Genomic DNA, 17084 nt, shown 5'->3' with positions numbered 1-17084 from the left:
CCAGTGTTCAGTCTAATGTTTGTCCAGCAGAGGGCTCTCTTTTTATGCTAATGGTAATAATCAGGAGGTTACATGCAGTTTTTTAGGTATAAAAAAGCTTACTAAACATTGAATCCCAAATTTTGTCAATTACTTTTTTCTTCAGGTATGGAAAATAAAGACCTCAGTTCTCCTTGATACAAACTGTATAGTAGAATGTTCATGTAGGCAATTGCTGCAGTCGTCCGTACTCCTTTCAGCTGTCTGCTTTTAGATGGTTTGGTAACTGGATTTCTCAAGCACCATCTTCTGTGTATCAAAACCAATTATGCAAGACATGAGAAAAATCTGATTTTATAAAACCAAGGGAGACTGAAACAACCTGCCAACATACGACACAGTCCAGCTCCTCTCTGGATCTAGTCCAAATGTGGGGCTCCGTTTGCAGCTCTCCTTCCCAACCAGGCACAACTTTTAATGTGCATTCCTTTTTATTGCATAGGGCCTTGACTGATTCCCTGCTGCTCTGTGCTCTGTTGTTACTGTAAATGTTTTCAAACATATTGATACTTGATAAAATCCATGCATGTCATAGAGAATAGCCAATGGAAATTTGTTTTCATGGATCATTAAAACCGAAGGAAAAACTAGGGCTTGGAAGTGTCTGTAATTAAGAGCAGTTTCTGGAGTAAAATATGAACAAAGTATGGTTTGTTTGTTTTTTTGTGACTATTTGAACTGTTTTCAGGTAGAAGTTTTTAAAAAACGAATAGTTAATTCTTGCTGTGGTCAATAACTACTTCTTCTGTAGCCAAAGACAGTGGGTGTGAACAACATGATAAATTGGCATCTCCCAAAGGCCTGAATCTGCCCAATTTCAAGACATTGTGGCACATTTGTATCATCCATTTGCATATAGTCTGTCACCAGGCCCGCAAGTATGTGCTTAGGAAAGAGGATACCACCTGTTACGCAGGCAGAGTATCACAAGAGATGTCAAAGCAAGTTCCACAGGGCATGTAGATAGTTTAAGGTTAAAAAAAATTAAAAAACAAAAAACCAGCTGCTAGGATACCCATTAGTTACCAAACCTTTACACCTTCTTTTTGAACATTTTATAGTAAACTTGATAACCAGTGAAATTCTGCTGTTCTTTCCAGATAATCTTGCTTCCGTACAAATATGAACAAAAGTTCAGTTTGTGCCCAGAGTTGGAACAGGGAAAAAGGAAAAGAGCAAACACAGTGGCTGGGGTGAAAACAGGACACAGCTTTATTGAACCAGCAGCTATGCAAGCAGTTTGGTGGCTAGAGGGCTGTGCCTCGTGACATAGTTATAGGACCCAGTCTAGCTGCAGGCAAAAAATTGGGACGAGAAGGATGCCAGGCAGTGTCCATGCAGGTTGATGACTGCTGTCTTAAGTATCATCTCCCTTCCCCAGATTAATGCCTGTCTTTGTAATGGGTTGGCCTCATGCAGTCTCCTTTGGAGGCTCCCGTGGCCCATTCCTAAGTCCCTGACTAGTTATAAAATGAAAGCTACATATCCATAAAAGATTATCCCCTTTGATCAAAGTGAGGAAGGCCAAACGCGTAGGACCAAGGATTAAAATGTAGGTAGGTTCCAGCTCCTGCCTCAGAAATACTCTGAAATTAGACAAGCATAAATTGGCCTCCAGTTCACCTCTGCCTCCTTATTTCATCCCCATCTTCACTCCATCCAGTTCCCCACCCCCACCCTGGTCAGCACCATTGAATGTTAACAGCAAGAGCTCAGCTACTCTTGGCACTTCCTGCATTCCCTATGCCAAGCACAACAGTGCTTTAACTCAAAGCCAAGACCAGCACAGTTCAAAAATGGCAGTAGATAAAACTAAACCACATTTTTATATGTTTAATTGTTTTGTGTGTGCATTATCTGGCTTCTGAAAGCAGTTCAGTGGTGGTTTTCAGTTTTGAGAACTATAAAGGAGTTGGTATGTTTGCTTCTTTGTTCACTGAAGGCTTTATTTATTAATTGACTGTATTGCACTGCATTTATATCCTGCCTTTCTTCCATCATGGAATTCCAGGCAATGGATATGTGGTTCTCAGGAAGTCACCAATGCAGGTAGTTAACCAGTAAACTTCTTGTATTATGTGCTTTCCAGCCATGCTGTGGGCTTTATTCTTGTTCCTTTGTAGAGCTTTTGCTATGTCCCTGATTTAATTCCCCCCCCCTTTATCCTTCACTGCATGTGCATACTTCCCCCATGTTAAATGCAGCAAAATTGCTGTGACCTAAGACAGAGGTCAGGATCTGACCTTGCGCAATGCCCAGTGACACTGCACAAAAAGAATGTTTGTGCTGAATTTATTGCAAGTTCAGTAGCAGTCAACTTATCAAACTGAAGCTAGCAGGCATTTTAGGAAGGGGTGGCTTTAATTTTGACTTCCCAGTGCAGGTCTTCGTTTTATGGGTCTTCAGCAACACCTGTCGCTGTGGTCTGGTGAAAGTGTGTGGGAGGTGGTACAGTGAATGCTAACAAGTTTCTTCAGCATTTGTGGGCTCTGGGAGGCACAGAAGTTTACAAGGAAGGCTTTCATTCTATTTCCCCCCCTCTGAACGAGCTCAGCCACTTCCTGTATTTGGCCGCTCATAATGCTTTTCTTGACAGTCATCTACTTCAATACTGCATGCATCAGCCAGTTACAGAGACTATTTTAAGGCCACTTACAATGGCCTTCTCATTTACTTGGCTAAAATGAGACCGGTTAGTCTTGCATTGACCACTTGTTAGCTGATGACAACTCTGACTTTGACGCTGGTTCCCTTCCCCCACCTGAAATGCCTTGCTCAGCAAATATTTGAACCTGCCTGAGTTAATCATGAAACAGATCTTTATCTCGAAGAGACGTGCAAGCTACTGAGGATTTTTTTAAACATTGCTAAAATCAGTGATGAAACAGAAATGAACTGATAACTTCAGAGCACAGAAGCTGATTCTTTCCAAAGCAAAAGGACTTGGGCTTTTTTCCTCTTGATTGTGCACGTTGCTGCTTTTCTTCTGGATTTAAGGGAGCAGAGGAATAGGTTATAGTTACAGAGCTACTTTTTGTTTTCTGATCCAAGGATAGTTTATGCGCTGGCTTTTTCATATTTTTTAAAAACTGTGGAGCTGAACAGAGGCCACTTACCATCTGGAATTTTAGATTGTTGGATGCAAGTATTTAAAGGGTTATCGTGTGCCATGCACAGTTTGCAATGTAAGTAAGTTTTAGTCTGGCTGTATATTTTTTCTGATCTAAAGAGCAGGAGACAAGGTGGGGTGAGAGAGTCTGATCTACAAGTAACAGTTTCATAGTTTAAAAACATGGAGGAGTGAAAATTGATACCTGTCTAGAGTAATGCTGGAACAGTGGAAAATCACCTGTCTGTCAGTATCTTGCCTGGTTTGCCACATGGTATTTCAGAGCAAGCTAGACTAGTTTGGGTTGAGCGGTAACCTGATCATACAAGTGTGACTGTCCAGAATTTAGCTAGTAGTAAAACCTTAATGAGAGAGCTCTCTTTCCCCCCGTTTTGCTGTTGAATACATGCAAAAAGAAACTGTAGAACCTGCCTTGTTGGACTGTGGTAGCTAGCTTTGTATGCTTTGTGTCTTCCCTAGCCTAATTTAAGCGATGTACCTTGGCAACCCAGCTATTTTGGATAGCAGGTGGGCTAAACCCTCAAGTTCAATGTTTGGACTTGTGTCTGGGACTGTCTGAAGTGTCCTGTTACGCAAAGCAAATGGAAGGAATCTCTGGAACATGTCCACCTAAATGGGCAGGGAGGGAGGCTACTTTAGGATGGGTTTAATCAGGACAACATGTGTGTGTGCGTGCTGCTGCTGTTATGCACCAGTACTTGTCTCAAAAGGATTTTAAAAATTACCAGGACACTGTTCATTTGTTTAGGACATGTGAATAATTTTATTCTGTTATCTTCTGCACTACCTCTTTCTGTCATAGTGTCTGTCCAGTAATTCCATATGGCATGAGTGGTTCTGAGAAGTTATATAGTGTTGTTAAAGTATGCTTTCTGCAGTTGCCAGTTCTACTCTACCCAGAAATTAGGTGCACAATAAGGTCTGTATTGAACAGGATTATTCTGGGGAGGTTGAGCAGGAGATTACTTCATCTTAGCAGGAAAATTCTAAGAAAGAGAAGACTGACAAAAGAATCTTTGCTCTTTAGGAACTGCCCAAATGGCAGATGCCCTGAAGAAAGCAGGTTGAAAGAACCTGCTAGATCAGGCAAACCGAAATATTCTTCAGCATTTTACCAGACATTTAATAATTGGCAGAGTGATTTAACTGTCAGGATATTACTCAGTTTTTACTCATTGTAATGTTGTTCTTAATAAAATTTGATTGGCAGTTAATATAGCAAAGCTTGGTTTCAAGCATAAATCACTTTGCATATGATTAAAGAATTGTGTGACAGCCACATTTTTTTTTAAAAAAGCATCACTTAGGGACAAATTTCTAACAATAGTGTGAAGCATTGTGACTTTTAGAGTATTTAGAACATAGAAGTGCACAAAAAGGGCACTTTGCAGTAGATTTTGGAGTTTCCTGCCCACATTGCCCTTTATAAAGCATACACACAGAGGCTTCAAAATATGCATAAAAATTATCCAGTTAGTAACCCCTACTATGTTTAAGTCTTAGAATGCTTTAACCGAGAAGTGATCTGGCTTTGTAAACCAAGAAAATCTCCTGTACAGAGAGAAAATGCTTCCTGCTGCAGCATATCAGCCTTTTGTCAACCTGCCAGCAGTGGAATGTACCAAGCAGCAGACAAGAAAGATTGCGGGGGGAGGGATGGGGGAAGGAGAGAGAAATCAGTGTAAATGAGAATGCATTCTGTCTTCTGAGTAAGATCAGGTGCCGACCACAATTCTGTTAACTGTTTTTCCCCTCAAATGACAATTGTTACAACGTTAACAATGAAGAATGAAAATGATGAAACAGGAGTGGTCCAGTGACATTATTTTTGACATGATTGGCTGGGGATTATGATGTAATAGGTTACAGTGCAGCCCCTTATAGGTTTTAAAATGAATTCCAAGACACCATTACAAAGAGATCCTGACTGTTTCCTTATAACTGAGCATACTTGCTGATAATGTACAACACTGTCTGGAACATGGAAGAACTGGACATAGACTATCCCAGGGCAGATATAAATTATGGCACGGATTTGATGTTTTACATAGAAATGGATCCACCAGGTAATACTGCAGTGTTATTTTTGAATTCTAGCCTATTCTGGATGTAGCAATAACTGCTGCTGTAGGAGAATCAGATTTTTAGGCTAATTTTTAACCTTGTCATAGAATTAAATTGTGTTTTACTGAATGCAAGTAGTAGTCAGTAAAGGCTATTTTATAAAATTTCTTTAGACTTGCTTAATTAAACTATAGTCCTATGATTTAGCTCACCTGTAGGTATGTTTGCTATAGAGTAAAAACAGAGCAGCCTTTTCTGCATTATTCCAGACACAAAATTCTGTAAAAAGATGCCTGTTTAAAAATGAAGCTGTCATTTTAAGTTACTGGGCACTCTTAGTTACAGTTGTTAGGTTTGGCTGTTTTAAATGCAGTCATTTAGCACAAGATAGGAAAATCATTAGACTACATTGAACCTATGAATACAACCTTCATTTTGACATGTCTGTTTTACATATGCATTGTACCATATAAACAGAATTAAATTAAGTATACAAGCTTTTTTAATTTTTTTCTATATACATATATATGATTTCAGTTTTGTTTTTATTTGCTGGTAAACCAAGAATGCTGCAGTATCTTTTCCTGCACTCAGTGGTCTGCAGCTTTGAAGCGAAAGGGATGTGGGTTTTATAATCAGTCTTACCATTTTGGAACAGTTTTATCCTACAAAATGCTACGATTAACACCAGGGATATTGGGTCATAGATTGATTCCTTAAAGTGTGGGGGGAGTTGTGGGGGGGACCATTATACAAAATGCAAAGGATCATAAGAAATCCAGTTCCTTTCTTACAGAACAGTGTTGTGGATTTGCTGATCTAGCACTGTAGTACTGGAGCTAGAAAGCAAAATAATTTTTTTCTATATCATCAAATGAGAATGGGGGGCAGATGCAGCATATTTTGTTACATAAGATGATATAAACATGTTAATAGAAAGCAAACTTCAGTTTGTATCTTTTAAAAACAAATTGCAGTTTGTGAAATATAACTGGAGAAGAGAGGAGCAGTTCTTGGCCAGAAATGCAAGACTTTCGGTAACTAAAATACATGCATTAGTTGGTGACCTGCTTACTGTGAATGGTTTTTGTTTCCTGATTCTCTAAAGAACAAGAAGGGAAGGGAGATTTGGAAAATGTAGCTGATTTTAACAGTGATTCTAACAGGGATATGTTTAGGTTAATAATAGTGTTATTTAGCATATACTGTATGGTGTACAGATAAGACTACAAATGTGGGTTCTTTTCATTTGCAGCACTGCCTCCTAAACCTCCAAAGCCTAATACTGTAATAAATAACGGTATGAATAATAACATGTCTCTGCAAGATGCTGAATGGTACTGGGGAGATATCTCAAGGTAAGGATATCAACAAAACCCATTTATCTTGTACTGATTTATGTATTTACTTATTATACACTACATTTAAATGGAATAAAAATGTATTTCTACCAGTAGGGGAGTATCAAATATAACAAAGTTAAGTGATAAAATCTGTCTGTATGTTTACTACAATTCATAGATTATTTGCAAACATATCACAAGTACTAGCATTTGTCAAATGAAAACTCTGGTAGATAGGATGTTAAGGGTAGGGTAAGAAGTACAACTTATGTCTAGATTTTTGAGCATTTTTATATAGATGAAGGAAGTAGGCTACTACTGCCTTTGAACACACTTATTGGACAAGTGGGAAGAGAACTTTTCCAGCAGAAAATAATGGTACCAGGCAGACTGTTCTAGTGCAGAAAGTATACAAGAGTTCATGTGATGCCTTCTCAATGCTTAAGTTGTGCAGATTTTTTTAATGCTAGTTTGAAGATATTATGTTTTAGTTAAAGTCAGTATTTTTAGAAGTCAGTTTCTAAACCAAATGTTGCTTTTGCTTCAATCATAGGGAGGAAGTAAATGAGAAGCTTCGTGACACTGCTGATGGTACCTTCTTGGTACGAGATGCCTCCACCAAAATGCATGGCGACTACACACTTACATTACGGTAAGGAGAACTGAATCAAATTATTATTTAAGTGTTGCATTTAAGAAAATGATTTTGCATAAATATGGCTGACTCTCCCCCCCCCCCCCCCCCATTTTTTTCTTTTATAGGAAGGGAGGAAATAATAAATTAATTAAAATATTTCACCGAGATGGGAAATATGGGTTTTCTGATCCATTAACATTCAATTCTGTGGTTGAGCTAATAAACCACTACCGGAATGAGTCTTTAGCTCAATATAATCCAAAATTGGATGTTAAATTGCTTTATCCAGTATCCAAATATCAACAGGTAAAGAATATGTTCTTTTTTTCTGGAATTTGGATTTAAAGGCCTTTAAAATGTTCTTGCTATGCTTAAATGTGTATATGATTCTCATTAGAGAATTACTCATTGTAAATCTGTGAACAGTTCTGAGTGAGAGTGGGTTTTTTATAGTAGTACATTTCAGGAAAGTAGTTATATTAATCTGTTGTAGCAAACACAAAGAGTCCTGTAAAAATGTAAAAATATAATAAAAGTTTACAGTGAACTTTTGAAGTAAGAGGCAACCGTTGCATCTTATGAAGTAGCCCCTTGCCTACAAAAGTTCATCCCACAATACGTATATCATCTGCTTGTGATGGTAGCATCATTTATCATTAATAAGTACTGTTGTGTAAAGAATCCAGCTCTTGCTGCAAGAAGGCTCACATGTGGATTTTCAATTCTTTGCAAATTACAACCTAATTAGTGGTGTCTACTAGATAGTAGTACTCTCTAAGAAGCCACATCATGATTAAATTTCTTCCTAATTGTTTATCACCTCAGGATCAAGTGGTTAAAGAGGATAGTATTGAAGCAGTGGGAAAGAAATTGCATGAATATAACATCCAGTTCCAAGAAAAGAACAGAGAATATGACAGACTGTATGAAGACTACACAAGAACATCTCAGGTGAGCAGTGCTGAATTTCGATCTAAGAGCTCTTCACTGGAACAGGGCCCAGTCTGCTCAGTAAAGTTGATATTGACAGTATTTGGAGGTTAAAGGTCTTAACATTTCAAAGATTTTGACTCAGATTGCTAAAATGAGCTTTGATCTAAGTGCTTTAAAGCTGATAAGTTCAAATTGCTTTGATGTCTAAACTATCAATAGAATCCAGTGACCCAGAGCCAACTCTGATAGGTACTCCATATACTGAGTACTCATTTGCTTAACAGGCACTGTGCCCTCTGATAACTTTTAGCACAATGGCATATTTTTTATTGATAACTAAATAATAGTGTGCTTGAAATTAAGAAGAAATGTTTTCTTCTGAAGAACTTGCCTAGAAAATATGAAATTTTGAGTATAATATGATGATAAATAAAGGGTGAATTTTTGTGTATGTTTTTAAAAATCTTAATTCCCAATTTCCTAATGCTGAAGTTGTTTTCTGTTTATACATGCAGTTTTTATTGTGATTTAATGGTTCTTGGTTTTGGCTTGTTTGGCGAGGACACTATAGTAAACTCTTGACAAAAATATGAAAAGCTGTCTGAAATGTTAGTATTCTTGGTTTCTGCTGCTGAATCTTTCAAGAGTAAGTGTGAGAACTTGATAACATAAATGGTCCAGCTAATCCGGCATCTTATTTCACACTGTGACTAATCACTTGCTCTGATGTCCATTAGACAAGGGGACCAAGGCCAGGGCCTGATGTTGGGGCACCACTGTGGTATAGCAGTTAGAACGTTACACTAGAATCTGTATCCTGTGTAGAACACAGATCTCCACTCAGCAAGGATACAGAAGCAGTCACAATCTCAGTCTCCCATATAAGATTGTTATGATGATAAAATGATAGAGCAAAGTACCATGAGCTCCCTAGAGAAAGTGATGGATTAAAAATTTGATAGATAAGCCTCAATTTTAATGCTGGGGAAGTCACTCTTTCAGAAATAAATAAGGGTTTGAGGGCTGGAACCTCACTTTGTTTGGGTGAGCTCCATTGGGTTTTTGAGTTTTCCTTCAGTACACACTCCCACTGTATCACAGACTGCTTTGGAGTGAAGCAGAAGTGATTAAAACATCCCTGTTTTGAAAATAACAATAATAATATAGGCTAGCTGAGTAGTTATTTGAGTGGCTTCTCATACATAGCCAAAAATGACCTTTCATGCATTGGAAGGATGATAGGTAGGCAAGTGACTGTTTGTGCTGCTCTCTGTTCATTAGGAAAAAAATCACTGCTACAACCAAGCCACTGTTTTTAGATAGCCATTTTACTTTTGAATTTTGCTGTAACTGAAGACCAGCTTTTTCTCCCTTTCAGGAAATTCAAATGAAAAGAACTGCCATTGAGGCATTCAATGAAACCATAAAAATATTTGAAGAGCAGTGCCAAACACAGGAAAGATACAGCAAAGAATACATTGAAAAATTTAAACGGGAGGGGAATGAAAAAGAAATACAAAGGTTGGTAGCAGTGCTTAAGATTCTGCATTTAAAATATCAGTCAATCTAAAAAGTATATGTTTTCCTTCAAAATTATGGATCCTAGCTGTTTGACCAAAATCTAACGCCCTAAAAATCTGTTCTCCAGAATTATGCACAACTATGAAAAGTTGAAATCTCGAATCAGTGAAATCGTGGATAGCCGGCGTAGACTGGAAGAGGATTTAAAGAAGCAAGCTGCAGAATACAGAGAGATTGATAAACGCATGAACAGCATCAAACCAGACCTTATACAGCTCAGAAAGACAAGAGATCAGTACTTGATGTAAGTAGCTATGAAATGGCAAACCTATTTCAATAATGTTTGTTTTTATTAAGACTACAGTAACTAATTATGTCTTCAAAATTGTTATTCAGGTGGTTAACTCAGAAGGGTGTTCGACAAAAGAAACTGAATGAATGGCTTGGCAATGAAAATACAGAAGAGTGAGTATCCCAAATCTTTTTGAATGGTTGTAGTGACTCAGCTAAATTCTAGTTCAGTGAGTTTTCAATGGTGAGAAATAAATCTGTTCCAAAAAGTATTATGCTACTGTGGCTCTGATACCTTGTATCACTGGAAAAGCTAGCTTTGTTAAATGTTGTGCCAGAGGGAACACTAAGAGAGGAAAACCTGGAAATCTAGAATTCTGACACTGTCCTTAACTTGACCCAACAACCTGACTAAATAGGCAACTAAACTAACTGCTTGTGCTGCTTCTCTGTTCATTTAAAACATCACCACCACAACTAACCTCTCACTCTCTTTCTACCTATATGTAATGGTTGAGGAAGTTCTTTTTTGCTGTATATGAAGAAGTGTGTACACGAAAGCTTATACATAAAACGTTGTTGGTCTTAAAGGTGCCACTAGACTCAAACTTTGTTCTGCTGCTTCAGACAAACATGGCTACCCACGTAAATCTGACTAAAACCTATATCTTTTGCCCATCTGCAACCTTGAATAATAAGAGAAAGTCCTTGCTTACATTGACTTCTCCATTAATTCAGGTGCAAGGAACTATCATCTTCATTTAATTCTGGCCATCTGCAGATCCCTCATCTAAAAAGTGTGGCACTTCCTGTTTTCATCAATAAAAGGAAATGGGCAGAGCAGGCATAGGATTTTTTGTTGGGTACTCGGACACATATCATAGCCAGTAAGGACCCTAGTCTTTTTATATCCAAATTTGTGATTTGCAGCAGTCAGTTTTTATCTGAAGAAAGAGGATGAAAGTGCAGCCAGTTTTTTATCAGTCTTCAAATGCTGAACACTGCCCTCCTTGAAGGGTGTTCGCCAGGGCTTTTTTTTGTAGCAGGACCTCCTTTGCATGTTAGGCCACACACCCCTGATGTAGCCAATCCTCCAAGAGCTTACAGGGCTCTTAGTACAGGGCCCACTGTAAGCTCCAGGAGGATTGGCTACATCAGGGGTGTGTGGCCTAATATACAAAGGAGCTCCTGCTACAAAAAAGAAACCCTGGTGTTCACTATGCAGTTGCTGAATATTCTGACATGTATAACACAGACCTCATTGTAAGTTAACAAAGCAAAGCAAATAGCAAAATTCACAGATAATTTTAAAAAAAAATCTGAAAAATAAAAGAGTGATAGCTTGGTGCTGTTTCTCTTGGTTGATATGAACAAACTGCACTGATATGAGGCCTTCGGCATTTGCTGCTAGGCTGTTTGGTTATTATGCTTCAGATCATATGTATTTGTTCATGAAGCATTTCAGTGAACTAGAGAGCACCTCCATTTTGGAGAGCCAGTTTGGTGTAGTGGTTAAGTGTGCGGACACTTATCTGGGAGAACCGGGTTTGATTCCCCACTCCTCCATTTGCACCTGCTAGCATGGCCTTGGGTCAGCCATAGCTCTGGCAGAGGTTGTCCTTGAAAGGGTAGCTGCTGTGAGAGTCCTCTCAGCCCCACCCACCTCACAGGGTGTCTGTTATGGGGGAGGGAGATAAAGGAGATAGTGAGCTGCTCTGAGACTCTGAGTGGAGGGCAGAATATTTATTTTTATTTGATTTATATCCTCCCCTCCCCGCCGAAGCAGGCTCAGGGCAGCTATATAAATCCAATGTCGTCTTCTATATAAATCCAATGTCGTCTTCTTCTTTAATGTTTAAATCTGGCATCAGTTGGCAAAACTGGAAGCAGGGGGTGAAAACTCCATGGGTGTGTTACATTTTTAAAACAAGGTTGTTGCAAAGCTTACTAGAATGCTTTTTTTTTTCCTTTGGCAAAACTCTGAACAAAAGCAGCAGGGTTTTTAATGCTGTGTGGACTTGGGGACCTTGATTGTCTGCACCATAGTGTGCTTCTTCCTCATTTTAGAAGATAATCTTCATAATAATTTAAAAGTTATTTGCTTCTCATCATAGTTTAAAAGCTGCGATATTTGACCTCACTAACAATTACTTGCTGAGAGAACCTTTTCAAATCTTGAATGATTATGTCTGGTTTTTGTTGCTGCTTTTTAAACAGCCAGTACTCTATGGTGGAAGATGATGAGGATTTGCCCCATCAAGATGAACGAACATGGAATGTGGGGAATATCAATAGAAGCCAAGCTGAAAATTTACTACGTGGCAAACGTGATGGAACATTCCTTGTTCGGGAGAGCAGCAAACAGGGCTGCTATGCCTGCTCTGTTGTGTATGTATCCACATTTTTTTTTTTTTTTTGCTTTTCTGTGGTATAAATAAAACCTGTATTTATATTTTTCTCTGTTTTAGTTAAGAGTTTTCTGGTTCATTTGTTCCGTGGAACAAATGTTTGTAAATACGCTCTAGTATTTAAAGTTGCCTTTTAATGATGCTATCTCAGCATAATTAAAGGGGGTTCCCAGTGGCTCTGCATCCCAGTCCCTGTCTGCAATTATTAATTATTTCTATCTGGAGATAAGTCAGATTTCAAACCTGAGTATCTGTCTGTTTGGCTTGTCTTTTAAGGAATTTATAATACAGGGAGAAATAGATTTTGAATAGCTTCACGCTAGGCACACATAACTCTTGAGGACAGAACACTGTTGGCTGCTTCTCTTCTATTGTCTTTAGGACACTCCCCACCTGTTCTCAGCCTAGTGACACACCCATGATGTATGTTCTAGCTATTTTGGGATCCCAAAACATGATTTGGGAAGCCCTGTTCTAGCTGAAAAACTAACATTGTAGGGTTTCCATCCCAGTTTACAGAGTGAATCTGCTTGGCAGAGAAGAGGCACTTAAATGTCTTAAGTGTGAATTTAAGGAGACCCATTTTAAGCAGATGACTTTGAGGTACACAGTGCCGTTTTAAGCTAAGAAAGATTAATAAGAAATCCCTTAATGGTAGAAGTGCCACAAAGTTTTATCTGTCTATGAAAGAAGTGAGAAGTCGTAAAATATTATTGGTTGGAACTAGTTTTAGGCTATGCAGTCCCAAAGGATATTTTTGTTTACTTATTTATATTGGACAATTAATCATAAAGGTAAAACCAATCACAATGTGTCTTTTTTGACAATTTACCAAGCCTCTTTTTCCCTACTTCTAGTGTGGATGGTGAAGTGAAGCACTGCGTCATCAACAAAACACCCACTGGGTATGGATTTGCAGAGCCATATAATTTGTACAACTCACTGAGAGAACTGGTGCTACATTATCAACACACGTCGCTTGTTCAGCACAATGACTCTCTCAACGTCACACTAGCCTATCCAGTATATGCACAGCAGAGGCGATGAAGAAGCTAATATTCTGGGGTTTGTCTCTTTTTTAACTTAAATACCCACAAAGATAACTCAGCAATCTTGAGGCCTCTGGGTAGAGAATGCTCATGTGTGAGATGCGGTGTCAAAGCTGTCTGTCTTCAGATGGGACTGAAGCTTTCTTCACAACCACAGTGGGAGAGGTTGCAGTTGAGAGCTGTGAACATACATTTCTAATCTAAAGTGCTTTTTTAAAAACAAATAATGAAGCAAAGGAAAACGCAGCAAGAGAGAGAGAAAGAAGTGCTATACCAGTCTCCCTGCAGGGACATAGAGGCCTTTAACCATGGTGCTTGTTGACCATCTCTTTTAAGAAGCTTTAAGAGCTCAGACATTGGAACTCCACAGCCCCCCTCAAGTCCAGCTGGGCCTGCGTAAATGGCAGTGAAATTTCTCCATAGCGACTTGGGCGATACAGCTGTGCACAGTGGATGCAGATGCCCTACGTTGTGGATTGCTGGTGGATGATATGTAGCAGAATGGCACTTTCATTTTTAAGGGACACTTTAAAAAGACTTTGATGACAGTATGTTTATTGGAGAAACATATGGTGACAGAAGTGCCAGGAAGTGTTTTTGGTTAGACTTTTAAAATCTGTTTTAAGAAGATATTTAAGACTGAAGAAATCTGGACTTTTTATGGCATACAGTATATAAAATGTACATAGTACAGGATGACTAACTATCATAGGCGGATACTGTCAATACCAAACTCATTCTGTTTTCATTCTTTGTTTCGCCAAAAGCTGAATCCTTACACTGCTATGCAATACTTCATCTTCTATAGACTCTGTTTCAGTTTCATGTGTAACTAGAGGATAAGCCTTTTTCCTAGGTTTTTTTTCCTCTCAGAACATCCCCTAAAACTAGAAGTCCTTGATTTTTGTGTGTGTTCATTTTCATTTTCTTCATTCTGTTTTTTTTTAAAGAAGTGTACAGGATGCCAGTAGAAGTTGGCTTCAAAATTAAACATATGAACTATTTTACAGGGGGTTATTTTCCTTTGTATATAGTATTGGGCTGCTAGCTCAAGGTTAAAATTCATGATTTCCCTTTTGAACTAACTATTTTGTTGGGCAGTGCCTGATAAGCTTCAAAGCTGCTTTATTCAATAAAAAAAATATATGAACATTGCAAAGTATCACTGAGTCCAAAAATATTGTTTCAAAATATCTTCAGATTTATGGTACCCCATTATATTTTATTCAGAGGGTGTCTTACATTTCTGTCTGGCTTCTGATTGTATTTGGAAGAAGAGAGATATACAGTTTATAATGAATGCTGCAGATAAACAGATGGAACATACTGACTACTAGAGTAATCAATCTTGACCAACAATTCTAGATAGTACATCAAGATATTTTTCATGTCATATGGAAGAACTGGTTTTTTTCTGAAAGTAAGTGTGCATAATATATAAAGGATAATTTTAGGAAGCCCACTTTCTGTGACATTTTCTTTCAGTAAGAATTAAAAAAGAGAACTATCAATTTTAAAGCAGGTATCAATGGTTAATTGTAATGAGAGAAACATAAAACCTCAGTGTTATATTACTTCGCCAAATTCTGCATTTCTTGAACAGCTGAGCAAACATTATGGATATCCTTTAGATTTTACAGATTAGCATTAAGGAACTCGGGAGGACTGTTTAATGCAAATGCAAAAGATAGATCTTGTGGAGCGGGGTTTTTTTTAATGTGGTTTATGACTCCTTTCACAATTTATGCTTCTTAAAGTGAAACAGTAAGGACTTCTTGTAGATATAACTTCATTCATTTTGTAACACTATAAATAAATTGGTTTGTTCCTTCTTTTATTATCAGTGATGCTGAGAGGAGTTTCTTTATAGTCAGTCAACTGCTTTCTTGAGAAATGTGGTTTATTTCAACATGTGGAAGCATTTAATTCAAACCCCTTAAAACCCCGTGGAGATTTTTCAGTCCTTAATAAGGGCTTCAGTGGGAGTTGAGGCTGCAAGTTCCATCCCTGTTGCACTAGATTGCTGCAGGAGGAAGTGGGTTTAAAGTCATTTCATAGAGCAAAGATCATTCCCAATTTACATCAGTGTTCTTTAAATCCTGTCTTCTTCTTCCCTAGACCTCTCAGTAATATAACGACATGGTATTGCATGATAGATTTTGCTCTATTTTAAGTATTTTTTTTGATGGCCAAATTATTATTGGTCATTGGACAGTAAACAATTTAAAATTGTAATATAACTCCAAAAGCACTTTGTGAAGGAATTTTTTTTTAAGTCCCTGCTTCAGAGAATTAAAAGTGTACATCAGCTCTCTGCACATAACTAGTTGTGACTGTCTGCCCTGATCATCTTATGTTTGTAGGAGCAGGAAGCCTGCATCTAGGCCTTTTTGAGAGCCAGCATGGTGTAGTGGAGAGGAGTAGTGGACTCTGATCTGGAGAACTGGGTTTGTTTCCCCACTTCTCCCCATGAAGCCTGCTGAGTGACCTTGGCCAGTCACAGTTCTCTCAGAATCTCTCAGCCCCACCTACTTCACAAGGGGCTTGTGAGAGAGGAAGGGAAGCTGATTCTAAGCCCCTTTGAGACTCCTTAAGGTTGAGGTATAAAGCGAGGTATAAAACCCAACTCTTATTATCAAGATAAGCGAAGGTAAGATTCAGTTCTTCCCCCCCAAAACAGAAATACGTGATCAGCACTGTTAGATCTGGCAGCATTGACCATCTGTTTGGTGCTTTGTATGTGATTGCTAATTCCATAGGAGGAACCTCACTTGCAGTCAAGTGCTGGGTACAGAGTTAGAGCCTTGAGAACTGCACATAGACTCTTTTTACAGTGCCATCTTAAGCACAATGCCACCCTTGTAAACCCATTGAAGCCAGTGAGTTTAGATGTAACTCAGGGTGGCACTGTTAATATGCAGTTCCAGAACCACTAGCGGATGCATGTATGATAGCAGGTTTCTATACATGCATCTCCCTCTGGTTAAGAGCACCAAGATACAATAGCTCATGAACTACAAAGGTAACTTAACAGGGCTACTGAAAGATAAATTGCCATTTTTACGTCATGATGCACCTAAAGTAAATACAGCTACTACAGACAAAACAAGTTACAGATTTCTTAACTTGAGGCTTGGTTTCATGGTGTCTAGTATTCTTTTGTATATATGTGTGTGTGCGTGGGTAAAAAAGGAGAGAATGCATTATTGTTCTAAGTGTAGCTTTGTGCAAGCTTAAATATACAGTGAAACTTCTCTTCAAATTTCACATTTATCCTGATAGCCAGGAGAAGAGGCAATGGTCTTGATTGGATTTTATTGTTATATTATATGTCATTAGCGGGCCCTAGTCTCTTTGTACTATGTGGCAGAGAAAATACTGAAACAATAAAATTTAATTTTAAACTTACTGTCTTTGGATGCTTGGAGATAACTAGGAATGTTCTTTTTACATGGGCATAAATTCAGTTCCAATAGCGAGGATATTCTTATAAATTAATTTTGAATAAAGAAATTTGGTGTGTGTGCAGTGGTCATACAAAAAATAACCTCTAACCATTTTTTAAAAAAAACGCACACATATTCAGAGTTTATTTTATTTTTGCAAATGAGATACTATTGAAGAGTGACTGGCCAGGATTCATCTGTTTGAAAGACATAGGAAGCTTGG

General features: G+C 38.2%; 1 protein-coding gene across 4 annotated transcripts in view; it reads left to right on the top strand.

Moving 5' to 3' along the window:
- PIK3R1 (phosphoinositide-3-kinase regulatory subunit 1) overlaps positions 1 to 15679 on the top strand; it is a 62336-nt gene extending 46657 nt beyond the window's left edge. For 2 of the 4 annotated variants that reach the window (XM_060235879.1, XM_060235880.1), the window contains exons 7-15: positions 6489 to 6591; positions 7130 to 7228; positions 7339 to 7519; positions 8039 to 8164; positions 9525 to 9667; positions 9795 to 9971; positions 10064 to 10132; positions 12176 to 12346; positions 13224 to 15679. In XM_060235879.1, the coding sequence (XP_060091862.1) occupies positions 6489 to 6591; positions 7130 to 7228; positions 7339 to 7519; positions 8039 to 8164; positions 9525 to 9667; positions 9795 to 9971; positions 10064 to 10132; positions 12176 to 12346; positions 13224 to 13413 (1259 nt within the window). In that variant the 3' untranslated portion in view covers positions 13414 to 15679. Of the gene's footprint in view, positions 1 to 2907; positions 3225 to 4812; positions 5236 to 6488; positions 6592 to 7129; positions 7229 to 7338; positions 7520 to 8038; positions 8165 to 9524; positions 9668 to 9794; positions 9972 to 10063; positions 10133 to 12175; positions 12347 to 13223 lie in introns of those variants that run through there. The other 2 variants (XM_060235882.1, XM_060235881.1) reach the window with 2 other exon arrangements.
- The last annotated feature ends 1405 nt before the right edge of the window (positions 15680 to 17084 follow it).

Source organism: Heteronotia binoei, chromosome 4 (assembly GCF_032191835.1).
Source record: "Heteronotia binoei isolate CCM8104 ecotype False Entrance Well chromosome 4, APGP_CSIRO_Hbin_v1, whole genome shotgun sequence".
Classification (NCBI taxonomy): Eukaryota; Metazoa; Chordata; class Lepidosauria; order Squamata; family Gekkonidae; genus Heteronotia; species Heteronotia binoei.
The sequence above is the reverse complement of the archived record's forward strand: the minus strand, read 5'-3'. Positions and strand labels throughout refer to the sequence as shown.